Source organism: Cupressus sempervirens, chromosome 1, assembly GCF_028749045.1.
Source record: "Cupressus sempervirens isolate cs-2001-9-10 chromosome 1, ASM2874904v1, whole genome shotgun sequence".
Taxonomy (NCBI): Eukaryota; Viridiplantae; Streptophyta; class Pinopsida; order Cupressales; family Cupressaceae; genus Cupressus; species Cupressus sempervirens.
Window position 1 is genome coordinate 160,626,421 of NC_143118.1, and position 20,369 is coordinate 160,646,789.

General features: G+C 38.0%; 1 protein-coding gene across 2 annotated transcripts in view; it reads left to right on the plus strand.

Moving 5' to 3' along the window:
* Positions 1–20,369, plus strand: part of LOC149576641 (uncharacterized) — a 239,168-nt gene that overhangs the window by 210,005 nt on the left and 8,794 nt on the right. For both annotated transcript variants that reach the window (XM_089818699.1, XM_089818690.1), the window contains one exon: positions 16,000–16,079. In XM_089818699.1, coding sequence (XP_089674825.1) covers positions 16,000–16,079 — 80 coding nt within the window. The remainder of the gene's footprint in view (positions 1–15,999; positions 16,080–20,369) is intronic.

Consider the following 20,369-nt stretch of genomic DNA (forward strand, 5'->3'; position numbering starts at 1 on the left):
TACAAGATGTGTCTGAAAGGAGGTTAGTTATTTTATTTACAGAAGGATTGTCTGAACCGCTCAAGGGATGGATTAAGGCATTTGATCCACCAACACTGCAGGAAGCCATGAGGAAAGCACGGAGTATGGAGCTTACAACACCTTCTAGCAGGTTCACTTCCAGGATTTCTACCTCTTTCAGAGACAATAAGAAGTTTGATAAGAGTAAAGGGAAGAGCATTGAAACCAAAGGAAAATCTACTACACCCCTGGATGCAGAAGCATTAAACGACTTGCGCAGGAAGAAATTATGCTTCTATTGCAAAGGTCCATATAACAGGGATCATGATTGTCCTTTGAGACCTAAAGGAAAAGCCAATAGGGTTATGTGGGCATATTACGAAGGACCAGATTCCGACAGTACAGCAAAAGAGGATGAACACAGTGGTTCAGAGTCTAAGGAAGAGACAGGAAATTCAGAACAAAAAGAAGAACCTGAATTGCATTTACAGCAAGGGCGTTTGTCTAGCATTCAGCAGGAAGGATCTTTTAGATTACGTGGTGTTCTAGCAGGACAGAAGGTGATCACATTGGTTGATACAGGAGCTACACACAATTTCATCGATGCACGATTGGTCGAGCGCCGTGGTATTAAGACAGAAGAATTTGAAGGTCTTCGAGTACAGGTTGCTGATGGTTACACTCTTAAGTGTAACAGGATGGTTAAAGACATGTTGTTACGCCTGAACAATTATGAGTTCAAGGCAGATTACCATGTGGTCAATATGGGTGACTTGGATATCGTTTTGGGGATGACATGGTTACGTTTATTAGGTGAGGTCACTTTTCGACTCCAGGACATGGAGATCAAGTTTGAAGTGGATGGGAAACAACATGTGTTGAGAGCTATCCGAAATAGCGACATCGAAACAATTTCTCTTAGACGATTAGAAAGATTGGTCAGACATGAGGAAATTGAATGGGCAACCATGTGTACTCTCATGCCTACACAGGAGGAACAACAAAAGACAGAATATCATCCTGACATATGAACATTGAGGGAAAAATATAGTAAGGTATTTAGTGATATTCCACCTGGTACACCACCTGATAGAGGGATTGAGCACATCATTGAATTAGAAGAAGGTGCTAAACCAGTCATGATCACTCCATACAGGCATCCAAAAAGGCTCAAAGATGAAATAGAGAAAACCATCAAGGAGCTTTTGGCGATGGGACACATCAGACCTAGTAAGTCTCCTTTTGCTTCTTCAGTAGTCTTGGTTAAGAAGAAAGATGGTTCGTTGCGGTTGTGTATAGATTACAGGATGCTGAATAAAAAAACCATTAAGAATAGATATCCTATTCCACGGAATGATGAGCTAATAGATGAACTGCATGGGGCATGCTACTTTAGGAAGATTGATTTGAGATCAGGTTACCGCCAGATTAGAGTCAGAGAACAGGACATTGAGAAGACTGCATTCAGGTGTCACTGTGGGCATTTTGAGTTTGTAGTAATGCCATTCGGATTGACCAATGCACCAGCTACTTTCCAGTCTACCATGAATAAGGTTTTCCATCATCAGCTGAGGAAGTTTGTATTAGTTTTTTTTTATGATATCTTGGTATACAGCCGAACATGGCATGAGCATATGGAGCACCTAGAGACAGTACTGAAGACCTTGCAAGCAGAGTCCTTGTATGCAAAAGAGTCTAAATGTGATTTAGGCATTATCGAATTATTATACTTGGGACATACTATCAGTAAAGGAGTACGGATGGACCCTGATAAGATTCGCGCTATTGTGGAGTAGCCTACTCCTGAGAACCTGACACAGTTGAGAGGGTTCCTTGGTTTATGTGGCTTCTACCGCAGATTTGTTTGCAGATATTCGCGACACGCAGCTCCTATGACAGATTTGCTTAAAAAGGGAGCTTTCGTTTGGACAGCAAAGGCACAGGCTTGTTTTGACAGATTTAAGGAGATCATGACTTCATGTCCGGTACTAGCATTGCCTGATTTCTCGAAGCCATTTGAACTCCAGTGTGATGCTTCAGGAGATGGTATTGGGGCTGTTTTGATGCAGGATAAACACCCAATTGCATATGAAAGCAGAAAACTCCGTGGGCCAGAGAAAACATTCAACATTTACGACAAGGAGATGTTAGCTATCATGCATGCATTAGCTAAGTTCAGGCAGTACTTAGTAGGTGGCAAGTTTTGCATAAAAACTAACCACAACAGTTTAAGACATTTCCTTGGGCAAAGGGATCTCAATGATAGGCAGCAGAAATGGGTCAGTAAGTTACAGGCATATGACTTTGATATATCTTATGTTAAGGGCACGCAGAATGTGGTAGCGGATGCCTTGTCACGCAGACCACATCTTAGTTCGATGATTGAGATCTCTGAGGACTGGAAGCATTTGATTATTGCAGAATATGCTAGAGACCCATGGGCATCTGGGATAGGTGATGGGACAATTGTTGATACCAGGCATACACTTGTGGATGAGTTGATTGTTTACAAGAACAAGATATTTTTAGTCCCAGGATCGAAGGTGAAGCAGTTTATTATGCGAGCTCTTCATGATTCACCTATAGCTGGTCACCCCGGATACTTTAAAACATATAGACAGGTGCGAGAACGGTTTACATGGAAAGGACTCAAGAAGGATGTTTTGCAGTATGTTCGTGAGTGTTCTGTTTGTCAACAGAATAAACAGGAGCACACCTTTCCAGCAGGACTTCTACAGCCACTTCCCATTCCGCGTCAGAAGTGGGAATGCATATCCATGGATTTCATTACCGGGTTGCCCAAGGCTCAGGGTCGTGATTGCATTTATGTGGTGGTAGATAGGCTAACGAAATATGCTCATTTTTTTCCCATCACCACTACTTATACTGCAGTACAGGTAGCCGAGGTATTCTTCAGAGAGGTTTTCAGGTTACATGGGATACCCCGCAGTGTTGTCAGTGACAGGGATAGTAGATTCTTGAGTCATTTTTGGCGAGAGGTGTTCTGATTATGTGGCACTGAGCTCACACCCAGTACCAGTTATCATCCGCAAACCGATGGACAGACAGAGATAGTAAACAAATGGGTGGAAGGCTACTTGAGGAATTACGTGGCTGATCAGCAGAAGGCTTGGGTAAGATGGATTTATTTGTGTGAGTATTGCTATAACACAACGTTCCACATGTCTATCCAGATGACTCCTTTCCGAGCATTATATGGCTATGATACACCGAGTTTCATCGACTTGTTAATGGGTGATGTTCGAGTTCCACGTGCCGGGGATTTGATGCAAGAAAGTAAAGACATTATTAGCTCTCTACAGGATAACATAGCTCGGGCACAGAATCAGTATAAGCAATATACAGATCAAAAGAGGACGGAGAGGAGCTTTGTGGTAGGTGACATGGTTTACTTAATGCTTCAGCCATTTCGACAATCTACTCTCAAAAAGAGTGGGTCAGAGAAGCTTAAGCCTAAGTATTATGGACCTTTCAGGATCACCAGGTGAATAGGGGAATTGGCTTATGAGCTTGAGCTTCCAGCAGATAGCAGAGTATATAATGTGTTTCATGTATCACGCCTCAAAAAGGCGTTGGGACAGAATGTGATACCTTCTACAGTATTACCTCCCTTGGATGATGAAGGGAAATTGAGCCTAGTGCCGGAATTCATTTTAGAAAGCAGAGAAAAACAGCTCCGCAGAAGGGTAATCAGAGAATATTTGGTTAAATGGAAGGATCTACCAGTCGAAGATGCTACTTGGGAAAATGAAACAATTTTGCAGCATCCAGCTTTGAGATTGCTTGAGGGCAAGCAATTTCAGGAAGGGCGGACTGTCATGTCCCCTTTCTAGCGACATAACTTTAACAGGGAATTTGCCTATCATCGACTCTCGTAGGCAAGTGATTATGGAAAGAGGGTCATTTTTGTCTCCCGATGATTACATTTTTTGCTCTCGGAGAATAATAATTCAGTAAGTGGGGCCTACTCATTCTAATATTAAATTAAAGTTGTACTTTAACTTTATAAAGTTATTTATTTAATTTTATAAAGTTTAATAATTAAAGTACATCATAAAAGATGATTCCAAAAAACTTCCAGTAATTTCTCAGCGAAGTGAATAAATAGAGGACATAAGGCACCCATTTGGACAAGCGGGTTTTGTGGATTCTACTTCTTCTTTAGTTGGAGCAATTTGTAGTCATTTGGTCTGCAAATTCTCAATTTTTATCTTTGAGAACGAAAACTCCCATTGATAAGCAATTTTGAGGGTGTGAGATATCACCCGAATCATTGCAAATCAGGAGGTGGTGCTTCAGTCATCTCATTAGGGCAGAAATCTGGACGAAAGGCTTTCTCAAGGTTCTTTGAAGGCAGTTAACAGTAAGGACTGTTTTGAATAAGAAAACCGGGTCTTACAGTGGGAAAATCTTCCATTCCTATTCGAAAATTGCAAAGGCACCCCTAGACATTATTTTTGATGGGAAGCACTTATGAGCGCCGAATTACTTTGAGTATGGAGACGCATCTTTCCTGAAGGTCGGCCGGGGCATTGAGGAGGACCAACGAAATCGGCTGATCCACAGTACAAGGTTACCGTCAGCACTGGTGCCAGCTCTTGAAAGCCAATGAAATCTCAGGTATGGCCGAGGGTTGAGAAACCGAGGATTTCGAACTAAGACCGCGCGGCCTGATTTGAATACCAGAGACGGAAGCGTAGGGAAAGAATCTTGGGCAAACTCAAGATTGTTACCAAGCGAATGCTGTTATAAACATTTCGAGTTCCATTGAAGGCGGATAGAATAAACTTAAACCGTCCAACGACATCACTCGGGATTGGGAGGAACTGGGGGTGAGAAGTGATTTTCTATCTTAATTCCAACGACTTCCTTCAACACATGTGAATATCGCTGGCAAACGCGTGGAGTAAATAACTGCAGGAAACGAAGGAAAGGATCTGAACCAGATGCGACTTCATTGAACAAGACGCGGGTTTGAACCAGCTAAATGTTGATGCGATTTTCTTGAACAAACAAGGACGTATCTGAAGCTCAAAATGATCCAGTCTGGACCCGCCTCAAGAATCGAAACCTGCCAACAGTCTTTAATATGGAGACAGTCGCACCAGGCTCCGATTACATTAAAACGCACAAACAACAGTGTTGATAGGCGGTCAGGGAAGGTCTCAAATACGAATTGGATTATCAACATTTTTTGATTGGGGTAGAACAGAACAGATCTAGCAATTTCATGATAACACTCGAAGACGGCAAATTCAGGTTTTGATTTAGTTTTAACTATCTACATTCAAATCAAACTCTGTCATTCGACTATTTTAAGGGTTTGTTTTGCAATAAGATTCTTTCTTAAATATTGCTGTTATATGATCTATTTGCACTTTGATGGTAATAATATTAACTGAAGGTTACATGATAAGTATTTGACGAATTGTCCCAACCCAGTATCAAATTTTTGGTAACCCATATAGAGTGGGTCATTTCAACTAGTTCATTTTCCTTTGAATCATTGCATCTATGGAGGTGGAGCCGCTGGTTAACTTTCATTAGATTCGATCTGAGTCCATTTGCTAATCTTCCATTCATAGTAGGAGTAGAATAGCAAGTAGTTAGGAGTTAGAATTTTGAAGAGGAAAGTTAGAAGAGCATAAGTCATAATAACCATTCACCCTCCACCACCATCACCTTCTCCACCAACATCATCTAGCATTCACACCGAATCACCATCTCCATCATCCCACCGAAGTCCAAGTCATCCTCAACAATTAGTGTAAGGCCGCCTACGTGATTACCAGCAAATCACATCGATATATTGAGTTAGTATCCACAGGTGTAAGGAACATTGGAGTTATTCTCATGTCCCATGAGTATTAACTTTTCAAGAGAGGAATTGTGTGTTTGATACCCCGTATTAGATATTCAATTGCTATATGTTATGTAGTGGTACAAAAACTAACATCAACAAGGTTCTACGACCAAGTTACTAAGCTAGAAACGGACAATCAAATGCTCAACGAGAAAATACTCTCACTAACTAAGACAATTATGGAACTCAAACATGCCACATGCTCGAATACTTCTCAAATCAAAGGATTTTTTGTTACCTTCACCTCCGAGGCTATAGGCTTAAAATCCCATCTGGAATCCATTATCAAACAGCTTGATGGGTTAGATACCATCAAAGAACAACAATCTGAAATTGCGGCAAAACACTCCTCTAATTTCTGAAATTGAATAGAAAGTGAAATCACGGGCCTCTCTCTACAATAACACAACTGCTAGTGCAACTTTATCGAGTTTGGATAAGATTGTTCAAGGGAAGATAGAGGATGAGCATGTGAGACGTGTTTGTGAGCTCAGCCTACGAGTTCATGGTCTCCCTCTCACTTTTGACCCTCTTTGTTGGACGTTCTTTCCTTATTGATTAGCTTGGTATCTCTGACATCATACTGGATAAATGTTGGATTGGTCAAGGGAACACCCTTTTCATCTAGTTTCTCACCTTTTCAGATAGGCTTCGTGCTTTTAGAGCGAAGAGGAAGTTGTTCTCTCTCCCCTCTAAGATTTTTCTAGATGAAGATCCCATGAAGGCACAGGTAATAGGGCTGAAACACGCCTGAAGTCTCGTGGCGGAGGCTAGACGTGTTTGGAAGTAGGCAGTTATCAAGAATCTTAAAGCAATCATTTGTGATTCCCCCCTAGTGGATGGGAAAGAAGGCAGGCCCCCAAGACCAAATAACAGTCTTGCTAGTAGTCGGACAAGAGGGAGCCCTCCACTTTCTCTCTTCTTGTTAATTGTTGGAATGGTAATGATTCTTTATGGTCATTACTAGGTCTCTTCCACGATGTAGTGGGATCCGCTGATATACTGGTCATCACTGAGACCCATTCGTGGGTCCTCTTTTGGGATATGCTGGTTATCAGTGGTTATCTATTTGTAGAGAGGAGGCTTGTGCTTTTGGTGGGTCCGTGGTTCTTGAGGCGTTGCTTGTTTGATTAGAGATTATATTTTCAGCCTTACTTCTGTTGTCCACTTTGACACGTATGCTAGATTCATGTGGGTTCATATTGACCGTAAGAGTCACTATCAAAGAGAGATTTTCATTGTTGTGTTACTTCCCACCAACTTCTTCTCCTTATCCTATCATCGTACTGACGACGGAGACCCATTTTCTGACCTTTGTGAGTGTGTCTCCCAGTTTGCCGCTTTGGGGCACATAATCATTTTCGGGGATTTCAATGCACGGACCAGAGAGCTCCAGACTCCGCTTTATGACCAATATTCTGATTCAATCTACACCTCAGAGATTGATTCGACCTGTTTGGGACTTCATATTTTTGATGGGTGGGCCAATTTCCTACTATGGTTTCCATCTACTCCATCTTTATGAGTCCTTTGGACTTGCGATTTTGAACGGTCTCTCATGCTTTTTCGGTTCCGAGCTCTTTACTCGTTGGCCTCACTATGGGGGCGTGAGCATTGTGGACTATTGTTAAAGCATATAGCTTTGGTCTGACAAATTTGTGACCGACATACATATGTATATATGTACAACAGTATGTTGCACATACAGTTGTATATATATGCATACGTATTCTTGTTGTATGAGAATCAATACACAATTGGAACCGACCATCACATACATATTTTTTGAGATCATTCAAGGCATGATCGAAACCTATTTCTGATTCCTTTGATTTAGATCACCATCGATCTATATTTTATATCAGGTTGCAGTCATTATGATTAGTAATACAATGTTATACTTGTGTTAAGTTTGTAAACTAATCAGGCATGATTAGTTACATCAACTTGGTGTGACTGTGAATGTTCATGTCTCCATTTAGAGACATGACCATTCACCATCACAACCTTTCGTATGATATTTATACTTGATCCGCTCGAGTAAACAAGGCATCAAAATCAATTAATGCAAGCACATCAAAGGATCGAAGGACATTTTGACTTAAAAAATATTATATTATCTCTACACTAGCTTCTATAGATTTTGGAGCGAATCTATCCTTTGTCAATAGTGATCATACCTGCAATAAATTTGTGCATCAATCTGCCATCAAATTTGAAATCTAGTAAGAAACTTTACATGGTATCAGAGCTTTGTTAAGGAGATCTCATTAAGTTTAAGAGATCGGATTTCACAGTAAATTATAGTCTCTCTTTTCTCTACAAGATGACAAACATGTTAAGATTCGAACACCACCTTACAATCGCTTATAACTTCGAATCTTGGAAACTTCTTATAATGATATTATTAAAAGAAAACAAATTGGAATCTTTCGTAAGAGAAGCTAATGAAGAACCTAAAGATGATCCAGAGAAAACATTATGGATCAAGAATAATGAGAAGGCCATGAAGATAATTGTGGATGTTGTTTGAGATCACATAGGGCCTATTGTGGCAAAACATGCAACAACATATCGCATGTTTATAGCTCTTGAAAATGCATTCATAATAAATAACACTAGCAGAAAACTTGCTCTTAAAACACCTATGAATAATATCAGCATGAATAAAGGAGAAACTGTAAATGCCTTCTTCATGAGAATCACAGATTTGAGAGATCAATTATTTGTAGTCAATTATGAGATTGACAACCAAGAATTATCCCTTATAGTGTTAGAAGGACTTCCAAATTCTTGGGAATCCTTTGTACAAAGTATAAGTGCAAGATCTAAAATCCCAAAACTAGATCGATTAACATCTGATTGTCTTCAAGAAGAAACGACATTAATGATTAAAGGAAAACATAAAACCTTAGATGAAGACATTTGTGTCCCTAACACCAACTCTCATAAGAAGGGAAAGAAGAACAACAAAAGGAAAAGAAACTTTCATGGAAAAGGACAATCAAAACAGAAGAAAGACTTGTCCAAAAGTCAATGTTTCAGATGTGATCAATATGGACATTATGCAATAAATTGTCCTCATCGACCTAAACCTCAAGCGTCATTTCTCAAATCTGATAAATCAAATTAAGGTCATGAATCCGAGAAATATGCCTTCTATTCAGCATTGTAGAGTCAAATATCAACCAAATCAAATACTTGAATATTTGACGACGGATCTTCAAGACAAATCACTGGATATCAGGATAACCTAGAAAGCATGCAAATAGAAACAGATGAAGAAGTTACAATTAGTGATGATTCTACATATTCTGTAAAAGGAATTGGGACCTACACCATCAAATTGAAATCTAGAAATTCTATTAAGCTTTCTGGAGTTCTTTATGTACCAAGTATTAAAATGAATTTAATATCTATATCTGCACTTGAAGATGATGGTTATAGAATTGTATTCATGGAAGGTAAGGTACTAGCATGGCCTAAGAATTCAACCATAACGAAGGTTCTAACAATAGGAGTATGACAAGGACTATTAAATGAGCTACGCACTGTCAGTCGTTGCATTTATGCGTGAGACTTCAGATTCAAATGAAATATGGCATAGAATATTAGTTCATATCAACTTTCGTGCCCTAACATCTACGAAGAAGTTAGTAACTGCAATGCCCAAATTAAGCCATATTCACAATGAATCATGCAAAGGTTGTGCCTTGGGGAAGAACACTAAAAAATCATTTCCTCATAGGGCGAGCAAAACTAAAAATGTGTTGGAACTAGTGCACTCTGACCTATGTGGACCCATGTCTTTACCATCCATAGGAGGGTTCTTGTACTATGTGATATTTGGTGATGATTTTTCAAGGAAGACATGGATATACTTCCTTAAGTGCAAAGAATCTGAATAGATTCTAAGTTTAAAGAATTCAAAACAATCACTGAAAACTCCTCAGGAAAGAAAATTAAAGTTATGAGAATAGATAATGGGAAAGAGTACACTTCTGAAATATTTTAAGAGTTCTGCAAACTTGCTGGGATTAAGAGGGAGTTCACAATCCTCTACAATTCTCAACAAAATGGAGTTGTTGAAAGGTAAAACAAAACTATTGTAGAAGCTGCTAGGGCTATGATTTTTGATCAAAACTTGAACATGTCATTTTGGGTTGAAGCATCTAATACAACAGTCTATATTCAGAATAGATGTCCTCACTCATATTTGGACAATAAGACCCTTGAAGAAGCATTTTCAGGAAAGGAACCTGACAATAGTCATTTAAGGATATTTGGATGTCCTATGTATGTTCATGTACCTAAGGAGAAGAGGACAAAGTTAGAACCTACTAGAAGAAAAGGAATTCTTATTGGTTTTAATGAAACAGTAAAAGGATACAGAGTTTACATACCTAGATAGAAACAAATAGAACTCAACAAAGATGTCATTTTTGAAGAATATATTGCTTTCAAAAGAGCCAGAACTTCAGATGAACTAGATACAGATGACTTATCCCAAGAAGAGGCTCCTACTCTTGAGATTCAGAGGGAGTATGCTGAAGAGACTTCAAATTAAATTGAGACCCTTCTTGAGACTCAAGAAGAGAGTCTTGATCATTCTAAAAAGCCACTTTGGGCAAGGAAAATTATAAGGAGATGGATTTGCAGCACCTTCAAGGACTATCCGAGAAAGCAAAAGACCAAGAAAATTGGCAAACAACACATTCATGTGTGAGTCCAAACCCTAAACCTTCAAGTGCTGCAGAAGCATTTAAACATCAAGCTTGGAAAAATGCAATGGTGGAAGAATATCAGTTGATACTAAAATATGATGCTTGGGATATAGTTCCTAGACGTAAAGGAAAATCTATTGTTTCTTCAAAATGACTCTTCAAAGTTAAGTATGCTACAGATGGTAGCATTGAAAAGCATAAAGCTCGTTTTGTGGCTTTCTTAAAAGGAAGGAATCGACTTTAAAGAAACTATTGCACTAGTTGCCAAGTATACCTCAGTTAGACTTGTAATAGCCATGATGCTGCCTGTTATGTATGTGAATTAAAGAGGGCTCTATATGGATTTTCCAACCTTATGTATGTCACAAATCCTTTTGTATGTATTCAACAAGATGTGTTGGAGCTTGGTATGAAAGGATTCATAAATACCTTCTAAGTCTTGGATTCACCAAGAATGTAGCTGATCCAAATCTTTACTTTAAGATAACTAAAGGTGATATGCTAATTCTAATTCTTTATGTTGACGGCTTTCTGATTACAGGGGAAGAACATCTCATTAATCAGTGTAAGAAAGATTTGGCTTCGGAGTTTGAAATGAAGGACATAGGAATTCTTCATTACTTCGTTGGTTTGGAAGTGCGTCAGAAGTCTGGAAATATCTTACTAAATCAAAAGAAGTATACAGTTGATATTCTGAAAAGATTTGGAATGTGGGACTGTTGACCTATGTCAAGACCAATGGAAACCAACTTACACACGCTAAAGGAAGCAAGTGTTGGATCCAAACTAGTTGATCCCACTTTATACAAACACATGATTGGGTCCTTGATGTATCTTGTAAATACTCGACCTGATATCTGCTATGCTGTGAATGCATTAAGTCAGTTTATGTGTGAACTTAGTGAGATTCATCTTGTTGCGTTGAAGCATATATTAAGGCATCTCCAAGGTACTATTGGGTATGAATTTAAATATGAGAATAACAACTTGGAGTTACATGGATATACTAATTCTGATTGAGCCGAAAGTGTAAAAGACCAGAAAAGCACATCAAGATGTTTCAGCTTAGGATCAGCCATGATCTCTTGGATCTGCAAAAAGCAAGCTTTAGTTGCTCAGAGCTCTATTGAGACAGAGAATATTGTAGGAGCAATGGGAGCTAGAGAATCAGTGTGGCTTCAAAAAAAAATTTCTAACTTGTTTTGTGAGCCTACGAAACCTACCATTATTCACTACGATAAACAAAGTTGTATCAAGTTCTCTGTGAATCCGGTATTTCATGATAGATCCAAGCATATAGAAATACCTTACCACTACGTAAGAGACATGGTGGAAAGAAGAGCTATTCAGTTGGAATATATTAATACAGGTGATCTAATAGCTGACATTCTCACCAAGGCTCTTCCTAAAGTGAAGGTTGATAATTTCAGAAAGAAACTTGGTATGGTTGAAATGTAAGCTTATGAGATTGAGTCTCAACTCTGTAAATTTGTATTATTTTAATAAAGATGTTTAAAGTGTAAACGCTTTCGTCTTATGTCTAATTCTATGACTTATGGGCCTACCTTATGGACATTATTAAAAGGTGAATCTTTTATAATGAAATGTTTATTATAATAATATAAGGTGACGACTTTATAATTATTGGATTACTATCATGATGAATATCCTGCGACTTGATATTCATGGAAAAATCATGATAATTAAAAGAGCATGTTGATGGATATCATGTGACTTGATATCTGTTGAAGATCAATATGTTCAAACTCATGTTGGATATTATGTGACATAATATTATGGATATACCATGATCTTTTATGGTAGATATCTGAGACTTGATCTCTGTGTACATACCATAATTGGAAAGAATATCGTGAGACTTGATTTTCTTCAATATATCTAGAGGATATTACTTTTCAAATAAGGAGAACTTATATATATGCACTTTGTCTTCCCTAGCTAAGAGGGAATGTTCAAGCATATAACCTCAGTCTGACAAATCTGTGACCAGCATACATATGTATATATGTACAACAGTATGTTGCACATACTATTGTATATATATGCATACATATCCTTGTTGTATGAGAATCAATACACAGTTGGATCTGACGATCATATATTTTTTTTGAGATCATTCAACCATGATCGAAACTTATTTCTGATTCCTTTGATTTAGATCACCATCGATCTATATTTTATATCGGGCTGTAGTCATTATGATTAGTAATACATTGTTATGCTTGTGTTAAGATTGTAAACTAATCGGGCATGATTAGTTACACCGAACTAGTGTGATTGTGAATGTCCATGTCTCCATTCGGAGACATGACCATTCACCATCACAACCTTTCGTATGATATGTATACTTGATCTGCCCGAGTAAAGAAGGCATTGAAATCAATTTTAATGCAAGCACAACAAAGGATCGAAGGACATTCTGAGTTCAAGAATATTATATTATCTATGCACTAACTTCTATATATTCTAGAGCGAATCTATCCTTTATCAACAGTGATCATGCTTGTAATAAATTTGTGCATCAGTCTGCCATCAAATTTGAAATCTGGTAAGAAACTTTACAATTATGCCCTCACCTCTTCCTCCTTCATCCCCTCCATTCATAGCTTCCCCATCTCGCGCCTCTCCCTTGTAGACCATGCTCTCCTCAGTATTGCTTTTCACATTTCTCCTCACTCGTCATCTTCTCTCTAGTCTCCACACCTCTTGTCTGTTGCTAACCACCCCCGTTTCAAGTTTCACTTCCTCAATGGCGACAGTGAGCTCTTTTCCTCTCATCTTAAGAGGCTTGTTCACCCTATTTTTTTTAGTGACTCTTGTGAGGCCTCCTCCATGTTTGATTTACTTGCTACTGCCATTTGGAAGTTCACCATCCTCTCCATCCCTCACCACTCTTCGCTCTCCCTTAGAAGCAAACATCATAATACATGCCCTATGAACCAATGGTTCGATGCTGATTGCAAATCCTTCCATTGCTCTATGCGTTCCGCTTTTGAGGCCCATTCCCCCACCTATGCTCACCTACGTTTTTCTTACCTATGTTTTCTTTGCTATAATAAATGATCTTTTATTGCGTGTCAGTGTAAATCCCTATACTTTGCACTTATCCGCCATCCCTAGCTCTTCTTACACACCCTGTTCCCTTGCTGTCCCTTGTCCCCCGCCCCCACCACCACCACCACCACCACCCTCCACCCTTCACTGTCACTCCCTAACCTCTCAGATCATTGCTCTTTATGACATTCCCGGGCAACCATCTACCCACCCCACTTCACCTCCTCACTATCACGTGTCTACCCCCTCCAACATTTAGGAGGCCATTAGATCCATGAGATGCAACAGAGCGGCTGATAAGGAGGGATTGTAGGCTGAACTCTTCAAGTTTGGTATCCTAGTCCTTGGCTGCTATCTCCCTATACTCTTTAATAGAGTGGTTTGTACGAGTTTCCTTGATTCTTGGTTAAGGCAATGTGTGAGTTTCTTTCATATGCATTAGATATTGTTCTCTAATCTCCAAGTTAGGGTATTATATCTTTTGTATTATCAGTTTATGATGCTTGAGGCAGATTATATTACACTAACAATATAGTTAGTTGTTTATGTGCACTTGGCTGTATTTAGTGATTACAAAACCTAAATCAGAATTGGTAAGGCTATATCTCTATCCATCTCACAATTCTTTTTTGAAGGAATTGGTAATTATAGTGTAAAAATTAGGGCAATCTCAAAAGGCAGACATTATAGTTGCTAATAATTTCCTTGACTAAGTTTGTCCATAATTTAGTTATTTATTCTTTGTTGGCAATTTGGCTAGGAGGATATGTAAGGACGATATAGGGTTGTCATTTATGGCAACATATACTTGCAATGAAGAAGACAAAACATAATACTAAGTTTTGGATGATTGGACTTAGAAAATTGTCGAAGTATTTTTCAGGAAAACAGTGAACAATTATACATTTTTCTTTAGCGCAATTAACATGAAGCAATTGCAGTTATGCGCAGTTGAGGAAAGGAAGTACATGATGTAATGAGCACGTGGTTAAAAGCGCTCAAGAATATTCGTTGTATGGACAAAGTTATAGACAGGATTCCTGATATAGGTTATAACAGGCTGAACATAGCAGATGACAAAATAATTTGGTCAAGGGATTGTTTTGGTTTACCAAATCAATGACTTAACAAGGTTGGGACGACATCCTAGATGTTGACCCTTAGCAAAAAGTAATTGTAGGTTTTGGAAAGCGTGCAAGGAATTGAAGGCCGACTGGTTAAGCAGTTGGGTATAGAGCAAGACACTTTTTGTTTCTAAAAGGTGTGGGATTGCATTGTAATGATATAATGTTTGAATGTGCACTTTGTAATATAAGTATTGATGCGAACCTGATGATAGTACAGTACAGTACGGATGCATGATCAGTTTTGTGAAGGGAGCTTCAGTGGACAAATCAGATATTGAAGATATCAGCAGTGCCAAAATGGTTTTTGTATGTATACCTTTTGTATACAGATTATATCATTATATATGCATTTTTGAGTATTGGGTTCAGCTTGCTACTTTTGTAATTGAAACACCAACTCCTAACAAGGACATGTACACTATATGGATGTAATAGACTTATAACAGGGTCAATATCTTTCACAAGATGCTTTTGATTAGTGGATCATTTTGTGGTTACCATCCCCAACAGGGATTTCCCTAGTTAACAAATAATTGTGTTATAAGTTGTATTGTGTTATTGTTATGTTTACTTTCCAGTTTGATCATATATGGATGCTTAAAGATTGTTAAAGATATCCATAGTCGCCGCCCCCCACGCCCCCACCCCCAGTATTCCCTATTTCTAACATTCTTTGAAATCAGTTTGCGCCAGCTTACTTGCTATAAAGACTGTGAAGACTGTAGTTATATCTAACCAAGGATGCAAACTCATACACTGGCAAGGATATGCCAATAAATTCCACGTGTTATCTTATAGAGGCTGATGGCACACTCTCAAATGAATTTCTTTAAGCTCTTTTTAGGAAGAGGAACTCCACAAGACCTTCGTTAGATTGAAGAAAATTTGTTTTCCCTGATGTGATAAAGGATTAAAAAGATTTCCATATCAGCTGGGTTATTTATTTAGGGATGTGTCAATCAAATTAGTCCTTGGTAGACGCTCTAGGTTTGCTCCATTTATTTAGTCTTAGTAAAAGATAATAATGTCTTTAATGCTCTGTATGGGATTTTTTAAAATCATTTCATGCTCACATGAATGCTGAAGATCAATTTTTATTTATTTTACATTATTAATCTATGAGAATCTGTTCCATCACATAAATCTGAATTCTTATTCAACATACGTATTTATTTGTTTTATCTTTCAGCATTATGATGAAGCTGCAAATGCATTCTATGAAGGAGTGAAGCTTGATCCTGAAAATAAAGAGCTTGTTGATGCTTTTAGGTACTCAGGAGCACCTTACTACCTTACTTTTACTTGGACAATGAGATTTTACTGTTCTCTTTTTCTCTCTTTAATATTGTAGGATTGCAATATATGATTAGCTTACTGATCTTTCCACGACACATATTTCACTTAATTCACATAATCCAGTCAAAATTAGATGCCTTGAGAATTGTACTGTCGTTTATATAGGTTTTTCTAGAAATGTGTATGCTAATTTTACTTCAGAACTATTTTATTTACTTAAAAAGATACGATTCTTTTAGAAGATAAAACTAGCAGTTGCACGAAAAGTATGTGCAATGGATAAGCCGATAGTAAAATATATTCTAAATAATGTTTTGAAGTTTACATAATTGATAAAAGGGAAAGTTTCTTCTGTTCTAGTGAATCTAATAGTTTGTAATGTAATTAAACTGATTTTAAGATAATATGTATCTTATACACATAAATAAGAGAAGATTTAGATGTAACTTTTACCATCACCCGTACTTATAATAAGGAATTTTATATGCAAATATTTCAATTTTAAACTTTTTTATATTAAATTTATATATTTCATTTGGAAAAAAATTTAAATCATCACTTAAGTATTCTCTAAAAATTACATATAAATTACTAATATATGTGCAAAAATTTCATTATTTCTATAAATATTTTTAAGTTCAATTGAAAAAGATTTTAAATTAATAATAATATACATTACATATTATAGAAACCTTTATTTAGGAGATAAAATCAATATAACATTGAAAATTAGTTATAAATTAATAATTTGTATAAAAATATCAAATTATTATAGAAAGTTTCTACATGAACTAATATAAATATACAATAAACAATACAAAAACATATATATTGCGTACTAAAGTTTCTAAAATTCGTATATAACAAACCAAATAACCCATTTTACACATTATGTCAATTGGTTAACATGCATTGTTTATCCTTTCCATAGTTTACATACATATTGTAATGTTCCATTCCCCTACGTTTCAAATGATGGAACAATTGTGGAGGTTGTGCGATCTCAGTGGGAGGTTGTACTGTTGGAGTAGGATGCCGTACAGTCAGAACCAAAGGCTGTATAGTGCGATGTTGGAAATCTAGTGGTGGTAGAGGATGTCCATACGGTAGACTCAGAAAGTTGTATGATGGTTAAGTTGGGGAAGTAGATTTGTTCGTACGGTGTGTGGGTAGTGATGTATAGTTTGGGTAGGCCGTACGGTGGAGGCAAGGGTCCGTACGGTGCAAGTTGTGGGTGACGGTACATTGGAGACTGTAGGTGACAGATTGCCAATTCCTCCTACACCAATGAACATATGAGAACGCTGTAAATTGCTAGAACAAGATAATTGCCAATAGAATTGTTGGAGCTTCATCAAACAATATTTATAATTGCAAACAATGATAGTGCACAGATTTGCCAGATCGAAGCAAGTAATAAAAGATGGAATAGGGTGAGGATTGAATCTCACTAAAATCAAAATAGCCAACTAGGGAAGATCTTTCACTTCCAAAATGACGAACAATAGAGAATCCCAACTGGATTCTACAGTACAAAGAAGAATAATCCAAATTGCGTACCAACTACTCCCTACATGTTGTGCTTAAATACTCTTCGGAGGAACTCCTGAGGGTTTACAAAGATAGCCAACGGCAAGCCCTACGAAAAGAATAAAAATAAAAATGGGTCTGAGTTATACTAAATTAAGCGGCCCATAAACAAAGCTTTAATTATTTATTTATTTTATGATGTGAACATTACAGTCCTCCTGTCCCAAAATTTGCTTGTCCTCAAACAAATGCAATGCCGTATGCTGAAGAATTTGTTCACCATCCAAAGTCATGTCGTCTAGTAGCAAGTGTTTCCAGCGTAACAAGTATTCCCTCAAGGTACGGTTCCGCAGAGTCTTATCGCATACATCAATGATGTCGGTCGGTTCTAACACAAGCTTCCCTTCTTCATTGAGTGGCAGAAGATCTGTGGTTACTACGATGTTTTGTCCCATAACTTTCTTCGGACAAGAGACATGAAAGACGTTATGGATGCGACTCTTCTAGAAGTTCGAGTTCATAGGCAACTTCACCAATATGATGAGTTATCGGGTACAGACCATCGATAAGTGGCTCCAATTTTTCTTTGCCTTTTGCCTTCAACAAGGATTGCCTATACAACTGGAGCTAGAGATAGACCTAGTCTCCCACTTCGAAACTTCTCTCGATTCGATGTCTGTCGGTGTAGATCTTTTGTTGATTCTGCGCCCTTTGTAAGTTCTCCTTCAAGAATCTTAGGATGTCATGTCCTTCCTAAAGCCAGTCCCTCGCGTTTGGTGCATGGTTGTCACCCAACACCATGTCGATAAATGAAAAAGGTTTATACCCATATAGTTTTTTGAAGGTTGCCATCCCAATAGACATGTGATAAGTTGTATTGTAATGGTATTCCCCCAAGTGCATCCATTTGACCCATGCCTATTGTGTCAAAACGTAATTTCGAACGTAGCCTTCCAGCCACTTGTTCATAATCTCTGTATGTCTGAGGGTAGTAGCTAATACTTGGCGACAATTCTGTTCTTGCCAATCAAAACAATTTTGTCCAGAAAATATTAAGAAACCGACCATCCCAATTACTAATAATGTTTTGGGATAACCCATGCAAATTAAAAACTTCTCTAAAAAATAAGTCAACAACCTATGCGGCCTGGAAATCTAAGGAGATGGCGAAGAAGTGTGCATACTTCGTCAATCTGTCAACCACCACAAAGATGCAATCATTTCCATTTACTTGAGGAAGTCCTGTGATGAAGTCCATAGAGATATTTTCCCACTTCCGTTCTAGTGTCAGCGAGGGTAGCAATAGCCCGATAGGTAAAGTGTGTTCAGTTTTTTTTTGCTGGTAGATTGCTCATTCCTGTACATATTGCAAAACATCGCGTTTAAGTTCCTTCTACGTAAACCTCTCCCTGAGCTATCTATAGGTTTTGAGAAACCTTGGGTGCCCGACCAAGGGTGAGGCATCTATTTCCTTCAGGATTTTGTACTTTAGTTTGGATTCAGGCACCAAGTATAACCATTACTTATGGTAAATGATGTCATCCACCACCTTGTATTGGTCATCCTGAGTGCCGCTATCCATTAGCTTACATGTGAATGTGTTTTTGGAATCTTACACCAATAAGTGTGCTTTCCAGTCAGCTAAAATTTGAGATAGTAAGTAGATGGTGATTTTTCTTGACAAAGCATCCGCAACCACATTGTTCTTTCCCTTCACATATTCAATGTCAAAATCAAAAGCCTGAATCTTACTTAGCCATTTTTGTTGCCTCTCGTTCAGATCCCATTGCTCCAAAAAATATCTCAAACTATTATGATCAGTACGGACGACAAACTTGGCATCCACCAAATATTGTCGGAACTTAGTCAGTGCATGCACGATGGCCAACATCTCTTTGTCATAACTAGAATATAGACACTCGCCTTGTGTAAGCTTCTAACTCACATAAGCTATAGGGTGTCTATCTTGCATCAATACTACACCAATGCTCTCTTCAGATGCGTCACACTCCAGAATGAATGGTTGAGTGAAGTCAGGTAAGGTGAGAATAGGGCAAGTGCTCATTGCTTCTTTTAACTTATGAAAAGTGTGTTGCACCTTTTCATTCCACTAGAAGGAGCCTTTCTTTGTTAGATCTGTTAATGGTGCACTGAGCCGAGAGAATGTTTTTGCAAACCTTTGGTAATAACTACACAATCCAAAGAACCCTTGCAACTCAAAGAGCGATTTTGTTGGGGGCCAATCAAGGATAACTTGAATCTTCTCCTGGTGGACTTGCACTCCATATTTACTAACAATGTGCCCTAGGTACAATATTTCTATCTTTCTGAATTCACACTTGGATTGCTTGGCGAACAAGAACTGAGCCTTTATGATCCCTAGAACTTCATCCAAATGTCTCAGGTGTTCTTCCCAAGTTTTGTTGTAAATAAGGATATCATCAAAGAATACCAGCAAGTACTTACGCAGTTGTTTGTTGAAGATATGATTCATGCAAGATTGGAAAGTAGTTGGTGAATTTGTTAATTCGAACAACATGACCAAGAACTCATAATACCTGTAGTGACAACGAAATGCCGTCTTCTTCCCGCATGTGGACCTAATGGTATCTGAAATGGAGATCGATTTTAGAAAAATAAACCGCAACATGCAGCTCATCCAACAATTCATTGATCCTAGGAATAGGGTATCTATTTTTTATTGTTTTCTTATTTAATGCCCGGCAGTCCACA